The sequence below is a fragment of the Oreochromis niloticus genome, linkage group LG13 (genome assembly GCF_001858045.2).
Source record: "Oreochromis niloticus isolate F11D_XX linkage group LG13, O_niloticus_UMD_NMBU, whole genome shotgun sequence".
Lineage (NCBI taxonomy): Eukaryota > Metazoa > Chordata > Actinopteri > Cichliformes > Cichlidae > Oreochromis > Oreochromis niloticus.
Genome location: NC_031978.2, coordinates 10,838,231 through 10,859,710, shown reverse-complemented (window position 1 = coordinate 10,859,710; position 21,480 = coordinate 10,838,231). Strand labels below are relative to the sequence as shown.

At 39.9% G+C, this 21,480-nt stretch overlaps 1 protein-coding gene across 1 annotated transcript; it reads right to left on the bottom strand.

Moving 5' to 3' along the window:
* Positions 1 to 16,956: 16,956 nt before the first annotated feature.
* six2a (SIX homeobox 2a) lies at positions 16,957 to 20,787 on the bottom strand. Its single transcript, XM_003438308.5, has 2 exons — positions 19,676 to 20,787; positions 16,957 to 18,210 (listed from the first exon to the last, which is right to left on the bottom strand). Exons 1-2 carry the CDS (start codon positions 20,233 to 20,235, stop codon positions 17,898 to 17,900), a joined length of 873 nt encoding a protein of 290 aa, XP_003438356.1. The 5' UTR covers positions 20,236 to 20,787; the 3' UTR covers positions 16,957 to 17,897.
* Between the last annotated feature and the right edge of the window lie 693 nt (positions 20,788 to 21,480).

Genomic DNA, 21,480 nt, shown 5'->3' with positions numbered 1-21,480 from the left:
GTTTCTTTTCTTTTTTATTTCTTTTTTGTAAAAAAAACAAAAAAAAATGTGAAAGCCTACATACAAATGATCATGAGTGTGCGCACGGAAAATGTGAGGAGGTATTTAAATTTAGAATACAGATCAAGAGACCACAAAACGCCCCTAATGGGACTACTTCAATGTGTTTTTCTAATGACTTTATTTAGAAAAGCAATGACAGGGGGGTTGTAAAAAAACATAAAAGCAGTTTTTTAAAGATATTTGTTGGAGTTAATGAAATTCTCTCCACTAAATGTGAAATTTGGCTTGAAAAAAGTTATATACTTTTTGTACATACCTTGGATCTGACACCGGATTATGTTTTTTTTTTTTTTTCACACACTGAGTAAATGTAATCAGACCACTGGATGAAGTGAGCACATAAAGCTATCTACATGCAAAAGTCCCCACCAGACAGAAACCAAGCAGGACCTAAAAACAAGTGTAGTGTCAAAAGCCTCCGCCATTCGACTCAATAGGTCTGTGATCCTGAAGTAACCGAGGCCATGACGCAGACAAACGCAAGGCTCAGCTCCCTGCTTGGCTAAAACAAAGCATTTCCCGCCGCACTCACTGGCAGTCGATCGTAGATGAGGTAAATCTGTATCATATTTTAAACCCATTCCGGTTCTTAAACCGGCCTGCAAGAGACAGATAGGCCCTATCAAGAGCACCGTGGGGACATGGCACCGCCGCTCCACCAGACCTTATCACGCACCCCCCGCTTCTCCATTTACGCACTCCACAAGTTTTATTGGCTGCGACAAGTCCCGGCTATGATTGAGATTAAATTAATCGTAAACTGAAGAGCATTTTTATCGGCAAAGGAGGACACGAGGATTAGGGCTGTATCTGAGAGATGGAGCCACAGATAGGGACACATGAATATAAAACAAGCGATGAATGGGCTTCATTTGCGCAACATTACGTTCATTAAACCCACGGCCCTGGAAAACGCTGTTTTATGCACATAAACTTAACTTACTTAAAAAGAAATACAAGCGGTTTTTGAAGTAGTGCTTTTTCTTTATTTTTTTTTAAAGTAAGCTAAGGATGCAAACTTTACAGTCGCCAGCCCTTATACTTGCAGTTTTATTTACCACGAGAATATTTATAAGGGTTTGCAGTAAATACTCCGGCAAATCGTGTGTTAGAGACCTATCATCGTAATTGAACGGTATGGTGTTATAGGAGCAACAGACAAACAAGTCAATATTAATTAAATCTCCGTGAGTTTTCCATTAGAGCATGTTAAACAATGTAAATGAGAGCCATGTAAACAGATACAGAATTGTTCTAGCTGCAAACATATGTAGGCCAGAGGAGCGACAGCAAAAAAAAAAAAAAAAAGATCTGGAAGTGCGAGTCTATCTGTTGCTCACTGGGGTCATTAACAGTGGGGGAGCTCTTGTTCGTGATCTGTCAACTCAAATATGGATCACAAGACAAAAGAACTTAGCGAGGAGTAATCTCTGTGTGTGATACTTACATGAGAGTAAACGAGAATGTGAGACAAGTGCGGCAACAATGGAGATTCACATGTTTTTTCCCCCTTTCTTTTCGCTTCCTGGAGTCGATTTGCATTTATGTGTGGAAAAAAAAATGCGTCTGTCAAAAAAAAGGAAAGAGAAAAGATTGACATGAACGTCAACAACGTAAAGACGATTATCTTTTTGATCGCTTCCAGATTTGAAGTGCCTTTACAGGGAGAAAAGCAAAGCAAAGCGGGTTCTCTTCTGAACAAAATATAATTGATTCGTGTTTGAACTGATGGTTGTTTGCGTCGCGATGATCCGCTTAGAGGTCAGAGTTGAACTTTCTCTTCGTTCTCAACTATAACATCATGTACAAAGAAGTTAATGCAGACACTGTCAACGCAACTATAGGGGACCAGAGGAAGGAGGGGGGCTATTAGGCCGGAGTTGGCGGTGAGAAATACTTGCCCTGCCCCGTTTTTTCTCGGATTTCACCGGTTAACTGAACACAACTTTTCTATTGGTGTGTATTCATGCAGCAGCCAAAGAGCACCAGCTTTCCTATAGCCTCAGCCGCACGGCTGTCAGTGCAGGAATGAACTGGGCCTTTGGACTAAACTTTCTGTGCCTCCTTTCTTCAGTAGGTAAGAAGCAGGGCTCCCAGCATTCCTCTTGACCGAGTGGTAATTTATAGTTGTATGACCGTGACCTGCCATTTTGTATTTTAGACGGGGAACTGCTGTTCTCTTTTTTCCCCGGGGGTTTATGTGAAATATTAGCTGCAATTAGCCATCTCTGCAAAGGCCAAATGCTTTGAGTCTGCATTGATTATACGTTGTTTTTTCACCTTACCATCACAGTTCAACACAACTATCCTTCCAAACATTTTAATAGACAGATTACAAGAAATACCTATACATGTAAGCATTAATAAATGTGTTATGTTAGATAAGAAGTACAATGAAAAAAACAGCTAATTCAGTTGTATTGATATTAGGTTATAGGTGAATGAGATTGATGGTTTTATAATTTTGCGTGGTTAAAAGCAGGTAGGTCTGACGAGACTTTTTGATATTGTGTAATTTTGATAATATGCGTCTGTGCACGAGGTGTGTAAATTGTGCTGATTTCACCAATGCCGGCGCCATGCACCTGCTGCTTGTTGCAAACTGATCGACCCCCCAAACCTCATTACACACACACACACACACACACACACACACACACACACACACACACACACACACACTGCTTCCTTCATGCAAGTCATTTATTAGAGGCACACACTTTTTAATTGAGAGCAACATTAAAGGGAAAAAAGTTTTGGAGCATTAAATTGTAAATTGGAGGTCACACAAGGTAGAAGCAATGATAAAAGGTCGTCGGTGGGTATACTGCCCCCACCCCCACCCCTTTCTTTTTTCTTTTTCTTTTTATTTCTTTTTTAAAATTTGAAGGCTACTGAGGGGCAGATGGGCTCATACTCTCTCTTTCACAGTCAGGTTGGGAGGAGTGAGTGTGCATGTGAGGCGAGGGGGTGTCAAGAAATACTCCAGTCTAATGCTTATTAGTGTGGACTTCTATAGCACAAGCCTCATCTTTTTAAAACAAGCATAACATGAAAGCAACCCAAATCTAGCTTACTCAAGCGAATATGAGCCCCCCACCCCTCTCGCGCGTGTATATAGACTTGCACGCCCGGCACGTATGGAGCTGTTTGTATGTGCGTGTCGGGGGCGCTGGGTGCAGGCTGTGATCTCTCGGCTTGTGCACACCGAGTGGACAGAGGGCTGAGCAGCTTAAATGGAGCCCCAGCACCTGTGTTTTCTACCGCCGTTCTCAGGCCTTCTTAGCATGGCACGGTACTACACGGCACTGATGCATGCAATGGGAAATGCGCCGTGAACGTACAGACACCATGTGCCACAAATTAAAGAGGGGGGTGAGTTGGTTTATTTTCCCTTTCAGCACACCGAAGGGTTAAATTGCCCCTCATTCGTGTTTGGTTAAAATCATAATAATGATAATACTGGATTTTTATTTTTATTTTTTATTTTTTCGCAAGAAACTTGTGAAACACACTCCCTCCCGTATGTACTCTCGGTCTTGGTACATTTTGGTGACACATCCCTCTTTACTCCCCCCACCCCCCCACCCCTTTCCTTCCATGAATTGGTGATTGTTCCCTGGTCTGATGCTGAAGGCTATTGTCTGTCAGCTGGAGCTCCTGCCCACTGGTCGGCTGCTGAAAGCACTGAATGAACCTGGACACAGACACCCGGTCCCGCTGTGCTTAGACACCTCATAGGCCGACACTCCCAACCTTTTCTTTAACCACCAAGGTTTGGGGATGGCAATGCATGAAAAAAATCTGTCCCTTTTAACCGTAAACGAGGTTCCAGTGCGGCCTAATGCCATACAAGGCACTTTGCATCATAGGCTAAACTAAACTGGTTGTCTTTTTGACTCACATCTCCCAAAAGCTAATCAAAACAACAACAACAACAACAAAATTTTGGCATTTGTTTTTGTTTAGTGCTCCAAAACCAGCAATGACGAGAAAGCAGTTTAGTCAAAGGGACACTGTATGTCCAAAAGCTGATATCTAAGTTAAAGATGCTGGGTCTGCACTGATGAGCTCAAAGTGTTTGGGGGTATTTCTGACGAAATAAAGCTAAAAGAATAAAATGGTAACGCTGACCCGACTATGCCGTGTCCTATATAACCTATATCTGGTTTCGAAACAGAGACATCAGCTCACAAGAGTCTGCGCAAAGAGGCTATAGTTATACAAATATATATTGAGCAATAAAGGATTAGCATATGTGACTAATATGTGAAACACGATAAAAGCATCAGCTTTAGTAAAGCTTGCCCGGTGACACGCCTCCTTTTTGTGCCCATGTACCGAACAAAAGGTCGGGGATTGACTGATGCCTGGGTGTCCTTATCAATTTAACCTCCATTTACAAAGCTTTGGAAAGGTTTACCCTGGATGCCAACGACCCCCTCTCAAACAGCCGACCAGAGGAAAAGTCCATACTGTGAGTGGACAGCGGTGGCCAGGAAGAGCTGAGCTGAGGGCCAAACGTGTTCCTTGACTGCCATCTAGAGGAATCGTGTGAAATAAAAAATATAATATCCCCAAGCTTTGGTTACCTTTTTGGTCAAGCACCTCCAAAGAAGAAGACAAAAAAGCACCAAAATTCAAGGTTCTCTTGAATTTAAACAAAGTTAAGTTTATTACAACTGCTGCAGTGCATTATATGGAGACATTCTAGATTTCTAACAAAATTTCCCTTTAATCGTTGATGTAAATGTTGTGTTGGAATCTTTGATTGTCCAAGTTTGTATTAAAGCCACCAGAGTTCCAAGCAAAGAAGATGTCTCTTGTTACAACAATTTTATTATCAGTGAACATCAGAAAGGCAAACTGCCCCATCAGTGCACCTTCCTTGTGCTCTAGTTGATGTCATGGTAGGCATGAACATACATAGAGTATGCTTTCACTGCAGGGACCACTGCAGGCCAGTGAAGTCACATCATCCCCACACATAGTGTATATACACTGTACAGGATGCAGTCTTTAAAGTTTAATAACATGAAAGTCAAACGATGTTGGAACACTGAGCCGGTTTCTGCATTTAATGCTCAAGGATTCGGATGCCAGGGACTGTAATGGAACCACCAATCCCTAGTTAATTTTTCAAAACTGATACCCAGAATTTTACAGAGACTGGCAAGGAGCCAAATGACTGACCAGCCTGTGAGAAATAGGGGAACTGGTAGTGATGGTCACAGAGAGGGGAGAATAATGGTGTCCGCTGGAGCGAGGCCTTTTAGTGTTTAACTCCCCTATTGTGGAGAGCAGGAGCAGGGGGGACAGAAAGTATGCAACAGAGAAGGGTTCACTGTAAATGGACAGTGAAATGCTTACGGCATCCAGGCCTGAATCTGCCATTAAATCATTGGAAGTGGAGAAGGGCATCCCACCATGTTGCATGCCATAAGCAATCGCTTTCACTTTCCCATTTTGCACTCACTCATATATCCTAAAGCGGTTTCGGCTGGATTTCAAGTTGACGTGAGTATATAAGCAACCTTTATCTGGGGTCACTAGAGTTGATTTATAGTTTAACCAGTTAGATGGAGATACATCCAACATTTATAGACATATTAGCAAATAGAGCCTGGAGGTAAAAAATGCACTTTGGATCAGTCGACTTTAAATTTACCTTTTAAGAGCATGTACTGTCCATGTCAGAGAGTCCATAGAATATTAATTGAAATTACACTCTCCACCTTCTGTAACACATATTAAGATTCTAGCTGAAAGGTTTTACTTGGTACAGATGCTCTTGGGGGGAGATTAAGCATCTGCAAACAAAAACAAAAAAGAAGAAAAGAAATTTCATTTAAATTCCTGTTTCAAATTTATCCTTCACAGTTTATCGTCTAAGAGAGTCTTTAGTTAAGATGTTCGTGTAACATGTACCTTGCTTGTTAATAGCTGGCTCATGTGGTAGAGACCCTCAACTGAAGCTGGCTGTTTTGTTCAACCACTTTTTCTATTTTTAATAAGTTCCTGTACATGACTCGGTTGTGGAGCATCTTTAAAGCGCCCTTTTTAAAAATGGCCTCTGTCCTGAGGTGGCCTCCGAAACACATGCATTATTGATGCATGCACCGGCCTTGTCCTCTGCACTCCCTTCACTCAGTCCAGTTCATCAAGCAACAGCAGCTGCATAGCTCCCATAAGAGACAGAGAGGAGAAAGAAAACATGGCCAAGTGTTCAGAGCTCAGAGACCTAATGTATGTCTGCAGAGGTGGATGAAGCAGGAGCAGTTACAGTTCGAAAACCCCTTCACAAGTTCACATTTTTAAGGAAGTTCAGTGATTTTTGTTCAGCTAAAGAATGAACCAAAATCATTCATTCAAAAAACTATTTAAACTGACTGGGTATTGATCTGTAAAAAACAGATATAGCAATATGCTCTCTTCTGTACTCCATCATCAAATATTTACCTTTACTTTCTGTATCTTCTCTCTGTCTACTTTTATGCACACACACACACACACACACACACACACACACACACACACACACACACACACACACACATGCATGCACATACACACACACATTTGCAAACAGCATCAGAACTGAACGTGAACAGTTGGAGAAAATCGAGTGAGGCCAAGGGAGAGGCTGAGAGCCATGTAAATGGTCAATTGGCTTAACCCAGTGGTGTCTGTTCTTGGTGTGACAGTGTCAGTGGGCGATGTGCAAATGTGCACTCTTCTGATTTCCCTGATGTAATCCTCTCTAGCATACTGGTTAGCCCCCAGGGAGGAGAGATGAGTGAGATTTTTGATAGTGTTTGCTCTGGGATTAAGATAGCACTTCCTCACATTCATTCATTCATTCAAATGTGAATGAATGAGAAAAAAATATATATACACACACCATCTTCTATGAGTGCATCAGCGTCTTGTAACTTTATATACTTGCTAGCTGTCTCATTATGTTATACTGCCATCTAGTGATTCATCCACCAGAAAAAACATTCCCTTTAAGCGGAGTGAAAACTCTAAACTGCTTCCATTTGCATTACTGGGAACATTCATGAAGTTGCCCGGAGGGATTCTTTGCCTGGGAATAGCTTTATAAGGCAGCTGCATGATCTTTCCTATTTCAGCATGCAACACTGGCGCATGTCTTGTAGCAGTCAGATTTCCACTCAGCTGTCATATCGCTGACAAAAACAAACAAACAGGACAAATACTTCCGCAAACATTTAAAGTGTTATATGTTGATTTTGTCACATAAACTGTTCTTTCCTTTGGTTGAGTGTAAGGAAGTGGAAGTGTAATTTTTTAAATTTTAAGATGTAAAATGTAAAAATCAAATTGCCATGAAACCAGATTTTATTATGGGCGTTAATGTATTTGCAGGATGGGTTCCATAAATATATTTTGCAAATAGCAATATTAGAGTCAGTTTGTGACCTCATAAAGCCAAAGTTTATGGCTGTTGCTGCAGTTGTTAGTTGGCATCCATGTACCATGTAATCGCATCGTAATATCTACAGTAGGATGTCCTGTTTTCCTTTCCTGGTTTGGCATTAAATGGACCTGTGGGAAAAAGATAGGAATGAGACGCTCCAGATTAGCTGTTGCATGGATATAGATATGGACAATGAATTGCTACGAGATGCCAACTTTAACCACAAGGTGTCATCATGAGCTCGCTCCTTTTATTCATGAGATGACAATTGTAGATAAACCATGGGATGAAAACAAAAAGTGTTAAATGATCCAGCATGCTTTCACTAAAAATGTATCACATGTAAAGCTTTCCACCATCGAACTTTATGCATTTACTTTAAAGCACATGCAGCATTTCTTGCGGTCTATTCAAGCTGCTAATGGCATTCATGGCTTCCAGATCCATTCCAGTAGTTACACGTGTGTGTGTCAAGTCAAGTGTGCAATAAATTACAAATGGTGTATACAGAAGCTTTAAGGTCACTGACACATACCCCCCATCTACGTCTACCTCTTATTGTGTAGTGAAATTACACCCGTGGCATGTTTTCTGCATTTCGCACTACAAAATTGCTTTGGCTGAAACCCAGGGACGTTTGAAGTGCAGCGGAGGAGCTAATCAAGCAGCAAGTTAACGGCAACAAAGCAAAAACGACTTCAAGCAGCTGCCACTGCTGTGGGTGAGAAAGAAAAATCACAACAAGATGAGTCCACAGCTCGGGGACCAATCTAGTGTAAGTTATTAGGAAGAACTGGGCAGATGGGGGAGAGAGTGGAGAAATGAGAAACAAGAGGAAGGCTAGATAGAGAATCAAAAAGCTGTAGTTCTGTCTTCCTCCATTTTTTGAACAGACATGTGGATTTGAAAACCATTGTTCGACCAGTCAAAATGTGCCTGTCATTGTGAAGCATCACCCCTTACCATTACATTGCCCATGTTTCAAAATAACTCGAAGTTCTCACAAAACAGTAAATCTCTGTGCAGCAGTAAGACACCGCGCCCATGCGCTCAATCTGCTATGAGTTTAACTTAACCTAAAAGTAAACGTCATACTTGGGCTCTAGTTACATATTAGCTGCATAGCATGCTTGAAAATATAAAAAGTTCAATATAGGCACAAATAAATAGGCTTAGTCAAAAGAACCCATATTACTGAAATGTGTAGTTAACTACCGGTATCATTGTAAAACTACTGTTGGTCATACACGCTGTCTTAATCAAGTTCGTCTTATGTTTGCTTTGCAATACTCGTGCAACTTTTGGTTTCCTGTGTATTTGACAGTTATGCAAAATAGGATAAACGATACTTACTTTTCCTACTCTGTGCAAACACAGTGGGATGGATGAATGATTTCACCTGTCGACCTTGATGAAGACTTGTCATTGTTTTCACAGTTTTCACCTAACAGCAATGCTATTATTAATATCTATTATTATTTATTTTTATATCATGCTGGGTACTTGGTTAGGAGTACCCAGTACTCCTCACTTTCCTCTTATGCTTTTACCTGCTTATTGCGCTTCAGCCCATCTGCTGGAGTATCCAGGTTGCGCACTGGTTTTATGGTCTATTATTTGGATCAGTATGCGGTTACAGATACTGATCGCTAGGTGGCAGCAGCGGTCATGATTTCCAGGCCTTTTGCTCCAGTCGTTTCCCCTAAATTTTGAAGAGAGCCAAATAGTTACCCTTCATCACTTCTGTTCTGAGGTTTTGTTACTCTTCCGACAAATCTGCACAGTACTGAGTGGAGTGAATCCGTAGCAATGAGTGTTTTAGTGAAACTTTGAGAAGCTCTCCTTCTCTGGCGCATGGAAGACATGTTAGAAGCAACAAGCTGTCTTTTGTCTTTTCTTGTTTCTCTCTTCTTTGTAACCATGCTTAAGTTTGTGGTTACAGTTACAGAAATGATATGAAGTAAGAGCACGGAAAAGTAGCCAGAGTGTAATCGTTAAACTAATATTAAAACTGTAACCTACAAATTACATGCTAAAATGTACTGTGCACCATTACTTATATGCAAATTTTTCTTAGCAGTTTCTGAAAAGTTCCTTCATATTTCTGCACAGTGCCAACATTAAAGCATGTTCATGCATACTGTAAGGTGAGTCAACAGTCTGGCAGGTTGAACCCGTTACTGTGTTTCATTGGAAACAGACAAACCTGCACTGTACACACTAAGACATACAGGTCTAGTGTGCACAATCAACACTAATACTGACTGATCGAAATTAGAAGGAAGTTCCTGCTCCTGACTTGGAACAGACAGACTCTGAGCAGGATATGAATAAGTTGCACAACCTTTAATCCCTTAAAGCAACAAATAGTTTTTTGAACAAAGCATAACATTGTTCCAGTGTCAAGACCCATCTTCACTTCTTTCACTCACTTATTTTTGTGTTAGTTGTCATCCTTTTCTGTGCAATATTCAGGAAAACATGATTCAAATTACAGCAAATGGGGCAATGTACAAAATTCAGTTAAAATACACCAACAAAGAGAAAACTAACAATAATTTTTACTTTTAAAGACTGGAGAGAGTGCAAGACTATCTTATCAGCCAGATTATCTTATGATATGTGCAACCCCTATTCATGCTGGTAAAGTTCAAAGCTACCGAAGTCAGATCATTTATTTAAGTTGCTACAAAGTTTTCGCAGTATGGCAGTTGTCTTATGGTTAGCCGTCTGATGAGACTGAATACACTAGAATAATATGCAGAATCTGTCCAATAATGATGTCTTGGCCATTCATAACAAAGTTATATAAAGTAAACAAAGCAATGTATATGAAAGCCCTAAACTTTGTACCATTAAAATTTAGTGGTCATATGCATCCTAATAATAAGAATGGCTATCTAAAATCAGAGTGTGCTAATGGACTTGGCAGTATTTACTGTATCTACCCACAGAAGTTCTCATCTCACAAATGTAAATGTATTTTAAATTTAAATGAATAATGAATAAAAGCACCATTTAATTATTACTGGACTAAAAAAGACACACACAGGTTTGATCATAATATAAGCTGGTTACTACTAACAAAACAGAAAAGCTGGGCTGTGATTAATGAACTTGTTTTACTATAATTTATCTGTGTCACCATGCACTGCTAGTTGATATAACATCAAGTAAAAAGGCTAGATAGGCTGAACGTAAAACACAGCACACTATGAAAATCTTGTGCATGATTTAACCTGCCCTTTGGAGTTCAGAGTGAACACCCAGTGAAAGCATAAAGAATGGTGCTGTTAATCTTTTAGCTGGACAGATTTAATGGAATGGTGTCAAGTGACAATAGCTGGAAAAGCTATCGGAGTGAACCTAATGCGATCAGAATAGCCTGTGTCTGTCCTCTATCTTGGAATTTACAGTAGGGGCAAAAAGCCCAGGTGAGCCTTCTTTAACCCTGTAGTGTACACACTCGTAAACATTAGTACTACAACCCTTTCCTCTGTCTCTTCTTCTATTAACACACAGTGAAACAAAGAGACTGAAACCTCCTAAAATAAGTTCTTTTAGTTTTCAAACCAACTCTTTAAATCATGTCCCCTGTGCATAACTGGTTTATGACATATTACTTAATGCATTAGTGGTGACTCATGTGTAATTGCACAGTAATCAACAACATAGTGAAATATTGCCCTCGAATGAGATTCCATAATTGCTTATGCTTTCTTAGAAATCTACATTAAACAGGGATCCTGTAGTGCTTTAAAACCCATTTATTTAGGTTTTTGTACTGTATATTTATTGGAAGTGCTGAAAAGGGGATTTAAGGTATAGTGTTCCTGTTTTCACTTTGTACCGTTTAATTGTGTGTTACTGAAGTGAAAAAGTGTAGTGGTTTACTCTAACTGAACTTTATTTCCTGATATGCCTCTCCTTGTCTCAGGTCTCAGGATGGAAGTCAGGACTCGGTCTGCCAGGTGACCTTTTACTTGAGCAAAAGGCACCCGCAGTGCGCTTATGTGTGTGTGAGAGTGTGTGTTTTGTAACAGTACGCGTCCAGCACACAGGGAGTGCATTAATGCTCGTACTCCCCTCGCCATGTCTCTCTCTTTCTCGTTTTTGACCGTAACTCTACACCGCGCACCCCGCCGTCCCCCTCCTCCTCCTCACTCCCCAGACCCCCTACAGTTTTATCCTGTTTTATGGGACACACCTGATACACCAAAAATGCATAATGGCTGAGGAGAAGGTGAAATCAATGGGCTCGTCAATAAAGTTAACACTGCGATTGAGCTCAAAGTGCTGTAAACTAAAAGAGAAAAATAGCTAAACAAAACACAAAGATGCATTCTAAAACAAAGTATATCAAATGGTCTCACTCTATTAGTGTTGATGGGGTTTTTTGTACTAGTACTTATTCCGTATTCAGCATTTATTCCAAAGTCCAAATATGCTTTTCAGTATTTTAGAAGTTATAGATATTTTCACAACACAAAAAATTTATTCATCCAAACTAATCATAATCCCAAAAATGCATTGCCTTTTTTTTTTTTTTTTTTTTTTTGCAAATGCTCCTACATATTAATCATTACCAACATCAGAAATAGTGAAAATCTTTGCATTTTCATTTTTTTTCAACTAGTCAGGTTTACTTGGGGTAAGGAATGAAGAAGGAGGACTTGTTTATACAAACCACCACCACACTGACGATGAACTTTAATGTCTGTGTCCGACCTGGGCACGTATTCTAAAAAAAATGTAATGCCAGTAAGTATCTCAGATTCTATCAATATCAATGTTATAGTTAAAAGAAGGCCAAAACTTCCCTCATTCATAAAACGTTGGAGATTTATTTTAAATATAATACCAGTTACGCAATTTAAAAATATTTTCATAAAATAACAAATATTTCTTTGGGAATGATTTATGTTGACATCCGTATCATTTTTAAATGCATACAAATAATATTCAGGCCATGCATTATATTTATACTTAAAAACACAAAATAGTTTGGTAAAACTTATCAAAGGTGAAGAATAATGTTTCTGGGTTTTTTTAATCTTTTTTCCAGCTTCATGTTGGCATTCATTTTTTAATGGTGGTTTTCAGATTATGAAAGAGGAATTTCATTCTGAAATATGTTCTTCCCATTCCACATGACTCTTTTGTGTGCACTGATGAACAGTCTGATGTCATCTATAACAAGAAGAGAGGGAAGAGTATGTCCTCTTCTCTAACTATTAACTGAGTCTGACAGTTTAGATCCAGTAAAGTTACTTATGGCTCTTGTCCTATTCAGAAAGAGCCACCTCAGCAGGTAGTGCAGTATATTTTATTTGACAGATTTTTACTTAGGATGCCCTTCCTGATGTAACCACCGAGGGATTTGTCTCCTCAGGATCAATAAAGGGATCATTTACTTGTTCGATGTCAACCATATGGTGTACACTATGTATCCACTAAATATATATATACTAAACTCAATCAAAAAGACTAGACCCTGAAAAGAATACAGACCTGTGTGCAAAATGTAAAGATGACTTTTTATGATTATGACTTCATTCAAAACATATGGATGCTTAAATAAAGATTTTTTTTTCTTGTTTCTGTGCATATTAGAAGAAAGATGTAATTGTGTATGTAATTGATATTTCTTTCTGCTGTCTGATTTAGACTCCACATTACAGTGGCAGTGTATCAGTAATGTAAAACCCAGCTGTCTTACACACTTGTTAGCACAGCTACCAACCGTTGCAGTCAACAAGTGGGGTGAATTATTAACTGGTTACATTAATGTGATCCTTTGTTTCAGTATATTAGTTCTGTATTTTATCTTCCTCATAGCCACACAAACCTTTTCAAATTGCCAACAAAATCAAAGAGTCGTCATTTGCTGCACATTTTGTCTGTAACTTTTTTGAGGCTCATTTTAAAAGTGCTCATGACTCAGAGGACCTGAGTCTAAGCCTATCTGCTCTGCTGAAGTTTCCTTGAGCAACAACAGTGAATCCCTTCCAGCTCCGAGGCTGCTGCCATAAAAGTTTGACCTCTGACCTCCCTGAAGGGGGTCTAAGTGAAAAGAGAATTTCCCCACTGGGGCCAATAACGTGTCACATTATAACCACCTTTACTGTAGCTGACATTTCTATTAAGTGTGTTAACATCACTTAACAAAAGGTTCCTGATTAAATGTGTATTGAAAGAAACCTTTTATATTCAGATTTGGTGAAGTATGTGGATTGAATAGGTTTGATTAACTCATCCACAGAGAAGAGATAGAAATGCAGAACAAAAATCTAAATCCTAAAGCTTCTGTTTTTCATAGTAACAAAATACATTTTCTCAGTATTTAATTATAACTCATTCAATAATAATTCAGTGGTTTTATCTTCTCGAAAGCGAGCAAAACATCTTTATCGCGTGTTTATCTGAAAGATATTTCTTTACAAAATCTCAGTCGATGATGAATTTTGAAAAAAATCGTCACTCAAAGTCCTAAATGACGACAGCGCTTCTTCTCAGATTGCAGTCTAAGCGTTCAGGTGACGGGAAATATATTCTCCTAATCTGCGCTTTAAAATAATACATAAACCGCCTGTAAACCGAGCAAAACATAAAAATCTACAGGTGGAGATGATATATTTTTAATGAAACTCTTAGGTGTTTTAAAGAGTGTGACAGCATCAATAACAATCAGTGCTTATTGATTAATAGGGTAACGCGTTGTTTTTTGCTCTTTTACTTATTTTTGGGATATTATGAGTAAAGGACGGCTCGAATACCGATCTGATAAATCAGTTTTAAAAAAGAGAAAATAACTTTTTTAATTTTAGCACAAGTTTAACAGCTGAAAAACTTTCAAATCAGACTGTTTCATTCGAAAATTAGAAGAAAAAAAAAATCAGTGCTGTTTTATATCGCATAGTTAGTGAAAGTTGCGGAAAAGACAAGTCCAAAAATATATAAATATATAAACAATGATTATAATAAATAAATAATCGCTACTAAAGCCTGCAGCAGGACCCTGGAACAAAGTATTTAATGTTTAATACAAAGTCTGCGGTTTTTAACACCAAAGAGTCCGTATTTTGGCTTTTCTGTTTTTTGCTTCTTGTTTTAGTCAAGAAAACCAAACTGAATGAATAAAAATCACCACCCTACCGGGCAAAACGCGTGTGTAAAATGCCTTTTGCGCTAATGACAGTCCGCAGATGCAATAATAACAACTAAAACTGATCTCAGATCAGAACAGCTCTGCTTAGTACAAGCCTTTTGCTGTGAAAGTGCATGGATGTGATCTTTACGAGGCCAGGACTCAGCATTCTCTCCTGATTGTTTCATGATTTTGGTCTTGGGGCAAAGTGGCATTCGCTTCTATTTTACGGCGTTGTTTGCGTGGTGAATTGACAGGCGATTAAATACCCTACAGATGAAGAAACCAGGACAAGATACATCTGTCTAACAGTTTTTCCTCCCTCATCTGTCGCTTTGGAGGGCCTTTACTCCCATAAGCCAGCCTAGCAGAATTAAGTCAGTGCGCCTCGTTAGGCGTTTTCTTCAATGCTGGCAGATTTTTCATCTTCTGTCCAAAAAACAAAATAAAACAAACAAAAAAAAAAAAAACGTTTAATAGCCTCCACTTCCTGGGCACACATGGCGCACTCATAATACCAGTTCAAGTTCACATTTCAAGCCTTATGGGAAACAAGAGAGTGAAAGAACGAGGAGACGAAAATCACAGCTCTTTGTAGGGTTATAGGGTTGGTTTGGTGAAAGGCCAAACATTCAGTGTTATGTCTCCTCAAATGCCGCTGTTTTGGGCTTGTTGTGAATAGACCCATGTGCACTTAAATCCTCGTTAATTACAACCTGCGGGCTTTGTGTTCAATATGTAATTGACCTTCAGGCGCAGGAAGCTGTTCCCAGGAAGGTGCGACTGATCTTTCACAGTTCGCGCACTCTCTGAGAGCACTTCTCATATTTGCACTCCCATTAGAGCCACCTGGGTCTACAGGATAACTTATTAACGAATAAAAGAGTGTTTCGCCCTTGTTTCACATATAAAAAAAAGTTTGCAACCCATTAACATGTGAACCAAAACATCCACTTAACTATGAACTATATGCTGGCATCGTTTAAAAAAAACATGCGAGTAATATTGTAAAATAATATTATAGTATATCAGGCATAATGTGTAACATTTATCAATATAAACACGCAATACGTAAGAAAATTATGAAACTATAAGCTACTGTTATATTCTGATATGAAGATACAGAAGACACCAGAAAATACACCGAGCACGCGCCGGCCTGTCGAAACCTGAAATAGGGGAGGTACTAAAGCCTCATAATGGAAATATGAAAAGCAGAAAAGATGTTTTTTTAGGTTTATTCTGCACGAACTGATCAGGCAGCAGAGGGGAGGAGGGGGCGGGAGGGAGGCTGGAGGTGTTGCGCGGCTGAAGCTGTTCAAACAAAGTGTCTTCTTTCAGCGGTCGTTTCCAGTTCTGTTTTTTTCCTACTCCAAACACTACGGTACTTTTGTTCTCCCGGACTGAGCGCGGAAAGATAAGGTGTCATCACTCGAACGTCAGGGTTCCCAGTTGGGGAAGCACGTCTAAATTTCGCCCAACTTTGCCTGCCATGGCCACATGCCACATGCTTCAAGTCTAGTGTTGTTTTTACAAAACACTGGACTGCGTGTGGAGTTTATTTTTCTTTTTCTTTAAAATCGGCAGTAATCTCTTGGATGAACTTTGACCTCATGTCCTTAAAATTGAAAAATCATCTATCTATCTATCTATCTATCTATCTATCTATCTATCTATCTATCTATCTATCTATCTATCTATCTATCTATCTATCTTTTTTAAAACTGCAACCGTGGGAAGCAACAGATGCCGCTTTGCATTTTCCTCCTTTAAGGTTCCCTCGCAGCGTTTATGATTAGAAGACAGATAATCCCGGGATATCGACCCGTGCATGCCGACAGTCTGCCCACACATAGAAGACAATATCCCCTTTCTTACAGGAGATATATGTGTCAGAGGCTAACAGCTTTTGATTTTCAGTAATGCTATCTGATTATGTATTTTCCTAACTTTGGGAAGTGGTGGCTCAGAGCACATTTAAAAAGCCAGAGGAAATAAGGCTGAATACATGGTTTGTGCGTTGTTCTGCATTTAAAATTACATAAATGAGCTGGAGGGAAAAAATGTCTAAATATTCTCAACTGAAACTACAAATTATCATAAATACTATCGTTCAAGCAATATTTCTGTAACACTGTAAATATCGACGTTTACCTGCAGATGCTCTAAAAAATGTTTCTTAAAGTTTTATATATTTTGTCCTCCAGCTTATATGGCTTTAAAATATTGTAAGGAGGTGACCCGTATGAGACAAAAAATGCCAAGAAAATGTCAAGAATAATTCAGAATCAAAGAAATTCTCGACTTTATTCCACGTGTTTCTTTTTTTATTGTAAAGGGTATATGAAACTATAGGTGAATCGTTTTATGTTTCATCATTTATCGCAGAGTTTACATGCAGTCTCTCCCCAAATGAAAATGCAAATAATTATAACAATAATATCAAGGGGTTAGAATATTTTATCTTATCATGGCCCCTATGAGACACGTTTAACTGGCATACTCCATCAGCCCACCCTCCCCCAAACAAACAAAGAAACAAACAAACAAAAATAACCGTTTATGGCTCTCTTTAAAAACCCCATGTAAACAGAAAGGCGATGGGTACCCTTAACTTTGTGCCTATAGAGTCTGGTGATAAAGGCTAATCTAAACCCCTAAAATAACAACTGTAGGCTAATAGTAACAAGAATTAAGACACTTTATTGTTATTGTTTTCAACAATATAACATATTACGTTTTTACATTCCGGTAAAGTTTTCTTTCTTTCTTCCTTCCTTTCTTCTGTTCTTTCGTTAATCAAATTTTTATCCCCAGCACTGCAGTAAAACAAGCCATCTCAAAAAACTACTACTTTTACTTACTTTTTCCAAATTATATTTTCCTCAAGCGAATTAACGAAAAAAAAAAAAGTTCGGTAGGGTCCTGTTTAAGTATATTTGGAAAGTTCTTAAGTGCTCTGCTCTGAACTCTTGATTCTAGAAAATCCCCGAAACAAGGGCTCGTTCAGTTTGGGGATAAGAGGAGGTGTTGCGCTCACTGGCAGGTTTTCCCCCTCTCCACTTGTTGAAAAAGATTTTAAAGGTTGAATATGAGACTAAATGATTTGTTACGGTGGCTGTTTTCGCAGTGTTCCAGTCTGTCTGCCTTGCACCGTGCCGCAAGTGCTTGAAGCTTAACTCACACCACCTCGTAAATTATTTTCCCCAAAAAATGGCGCTCTCCGTCTCCCTTCAGTGACGGCTTTTAAGAGCCGAGGTCCACTAGATTAGAAGACATAGGGTTCAGTATGGTGTCATGATGCAATGAGTGGTGATGGTGCATCGAGTCTGGGCCGCTGGGTACCGGGATTGCGCTGGGTCCCGGCGGGGGCGCAAGGCCGTGCAGGGACGGTAAACCGGGGTTTGCGCCGAGGAGCTGAGCCGGACTCGGAGACGTGTGATCCGGAGTCCCAGAAGGTGTTTTATCGTCGTCCGAGCTCCCCAAAATAGTTTTATTTCCATTAATAGAAGAAGTCAATGGGTTGTGACTGTTGCTGTTGGAGTTCTCGTTGTTTTCTCTGCGAACAGAAACCAAAATCACACATCAGTTTGGTACAAATGCGGAATTACAACACGTCTGCGAAAAAAGTGCATAATAAACAGGCAGATTTAGGTTAACTGAAGTTTTCATATCTCGGAGTAAAACCTGCAGGAACAAAGACATCAGCTAAATTTAGCTTAACATGTTTAAGGTTGCATTAAAAATATGAACATGAACACAAACTTGAATTAAAGTGGCACACACAATTCTGTTGTGTTTACTAGAATATTTATTGGGTTGTGACACTTTTACAACAGCCATAATAATCTCATTAATGTATCAGTTCTTAGTCTGATTATTTATTAATGTTCACACGAGAATACATTCAGGCACGTGTGCCCAGATGCAATTAGTAAGCCAGCAAAAATAATTAGAGGCTCAATTCACCACAGAAGCGCAGTGTCAGTGTATCAGTAGTAAAGAGTGACTGGAAGATAATAAATCCATTTGACTACTGAACTTGCATGAAACTTTCAGAGCAAGTTAATTTAACCATAGTGACCTGTGGAGAAGCTCAACCTGAGCAAGCCCTCGGCCACTCGAGGAGAGCTCGTCCACAGCTCTAAATAAATGACAGGCCTAATCATTCTGAAACGCGTGCGTACTGCGTATGGCATAGTTCATAGGTTTGCAGTGAGGCTTTTCTCAGTGGGAAGACATGATTTACGTGGAGCTTTCAGCCCGAATTAGTGGCCAGGGGGTGAAAGAAGACACCGACCCAGTGAACACCTGACAAAAACACATCTCCCACACCTCTCTACATGCCTGACTGTATAATTTCCAAACTCTGAAAAGTGCAAACGACTCATAATGAAATGTCAGCCTGGCTGATGTGAAGGCCAGACAAGAAGCCACATCAATTACACCGCAAAACATCTTTCATACATGTTCTGATATGTTTCCTTGCATATACCATGTGTTCATCCAGTGTCTGTGATTCACAGTAGTCTGCATATATTTCTTTTCTGATCTTAACGTGAAAGTCAAGTTTCATGTTATAATCAGTGTGGTTACTAAAACATAAAAGTGGGGTAAAAGCAACGTTTATAACCTTGTAATTTACCTGACAACACGTCTTTAATTTCGTGCGTTTCAACTTTTAATAGGGGCTTATACAGTTATCACAGAAATACATACAGTGCAACTTTAGTTTGAGAGCCGTCTTCTACGACAGTAAAATATAGAATCGATCCGGTGGAGAGATCTGTGGCGATTGAATAAGATCCGAAAATATGTCCATGCTATGTAAGTCAAATAACTTTCCAGATGTAGGTCAGAAATTTATTTTTGCGCACAGAGTCAGCAGTGGCAGTCTGTGACTCAGCAACAGTTTGGAACTACCTGCTATGTTTTGCTTGATGTGACAATGATAAAAAAAAAAGAAGATAATCTAATCTGAGATTAGATTAAGCGTCTGTTTTAAGAAGTAAATATACCCTTACCTTTCCTTTGCCTCAGCCGCTCGATCTCTCTGCCGTCGGTTTTTGAACCAGTTGCTGACTTGCGTGGTCGTGAGTCCCGTGGCCTCGGCCAGCTCTCTTTTCTCCCGTGGGGATGGGTAAGGGTTGTGGGTGTACCACTCTCGGAGGATACTCCTGCTCTTCTCTTTGAAGCAATAGCTCGTCTCCTCTCCGTCCCAGATAGAGCGGGGCAGGGGGAACTTTCTCCGGACGCGGTACTTCCCTACGGCGCCGAGCGGACGGCCTCTCAGCTTCTCTGCCTCGATGTAGTGCGCTTTGAGCCACAGCTGCTGCAGCTTCGGGTGGTTGTGCGGCGAAAACTGGTGGCTCTCCAGAATCTTGTAGAGCTCTCGGAAGTTCCCCCGATGAAAAGCAACTACGGCTTTCGCTTTGAGAACACTCTCATTTTTGTGGAGGTGCTCGCACGCCGGGAGGGACCACAGAAAGCGCCCAAGACGCTCGATGTTCCCCCCTTGCTGGAGGACTTCGCAAACACAAGCCACTTGTTCTTGCGTAAAACCAAACGTCGGAAGCATGGACATGGCGACAAGTAAACCAATACAGATTATATTGTACCTTACTTCCACGTCTCTCCTCTCAGTGTCTCATTAAATCAAAACGCATTAAGTCCATAAGCGGCAAAAAGTCCCCAAAAGAGTTACCTAAAACGTAAAAGTGCCCAAGGTTAGGCAAAGTCCAACTGCGTATTATGGAATAAGCTCAAGTCCGTTCAGCCATGCGAAACCCCAGGCGACTATTCTCCATAAAGTTGCTGAGAAAGAAAGTTGCTACTCCTTCCACCGTCCTCCACCTTTTCTATGCCGTTTCAACATAAACTACTCCCGGAGACCGGGCTCGCTGGCTCGTTTTAATAATATTATTCTAAGCTGGCAAGACAAGCGATTATATGAACTCTGATTGGTCGGTTATCTGACCCACGGATGGTGAGGATAAGACAATAGCCTTAGTCAAATTATTTGCCATGGTTACGCTGTCACTCAAAGTAACCCGATATGCTTTGAGGTGGCTCCCTGGCAAAATCAACCTGATTGTTCCCTTCACAACCAGCCCGCCTACCAATAGAAGAATTGCTCAGATTTTTCCTTCTAAAACATTTTTTTCTTCCCCTTCACGTTGACAGACACCTCAGGCAGCCAAAGAGCGTAAAGCTGTGAGGAGCGTGGATGAGAAGAGCAGCGTTGATCCCACAGCCCGGGGAAGGATGGCGCCAGAGTGCACGGAGCCTGCTGCAGTTTGTCTTCATGTCCCCGGCAGCTCTCACAAATCAATCAAGATCTCCTTATTGCTTGGAACTTTAAAGTTAGTGTCTTCATTATTCCATAGACGTGAAATAACTGTCAACAAGTGACAGATTGTTAGACGGGTTTGAAAAAAAATGCTGCCACTTCTTTATAAAGTATATTTTTCTTCTAGTAAACGAAAAAATATAAATATGACCAAAAGTGAATCAGACTATTTCTGCTCCCGAGGATTGAAACGAGACTTAAACTCTAAGGTGCTGATGTGGGAGTGCAGTGGACCGACACCAGATTTGTTAATTATAATATTCACAAACCGGTATTCTACAAAGAGGTATTTAAAATAGCAAAAAGACGTTAGACTAAAGTTATTTGTTTTACAAGCAGGCTTTGTCTAATAGTCATACTCTCAAATACGTCGTATTAGTTTTAGACCTAAATAAACATGACATTTCTATATTAATAGCAACTAAAGAAATCTCATAATTGTTTTGCGAAGTATGTGTTGAGCTGAACTGGATTTAATAT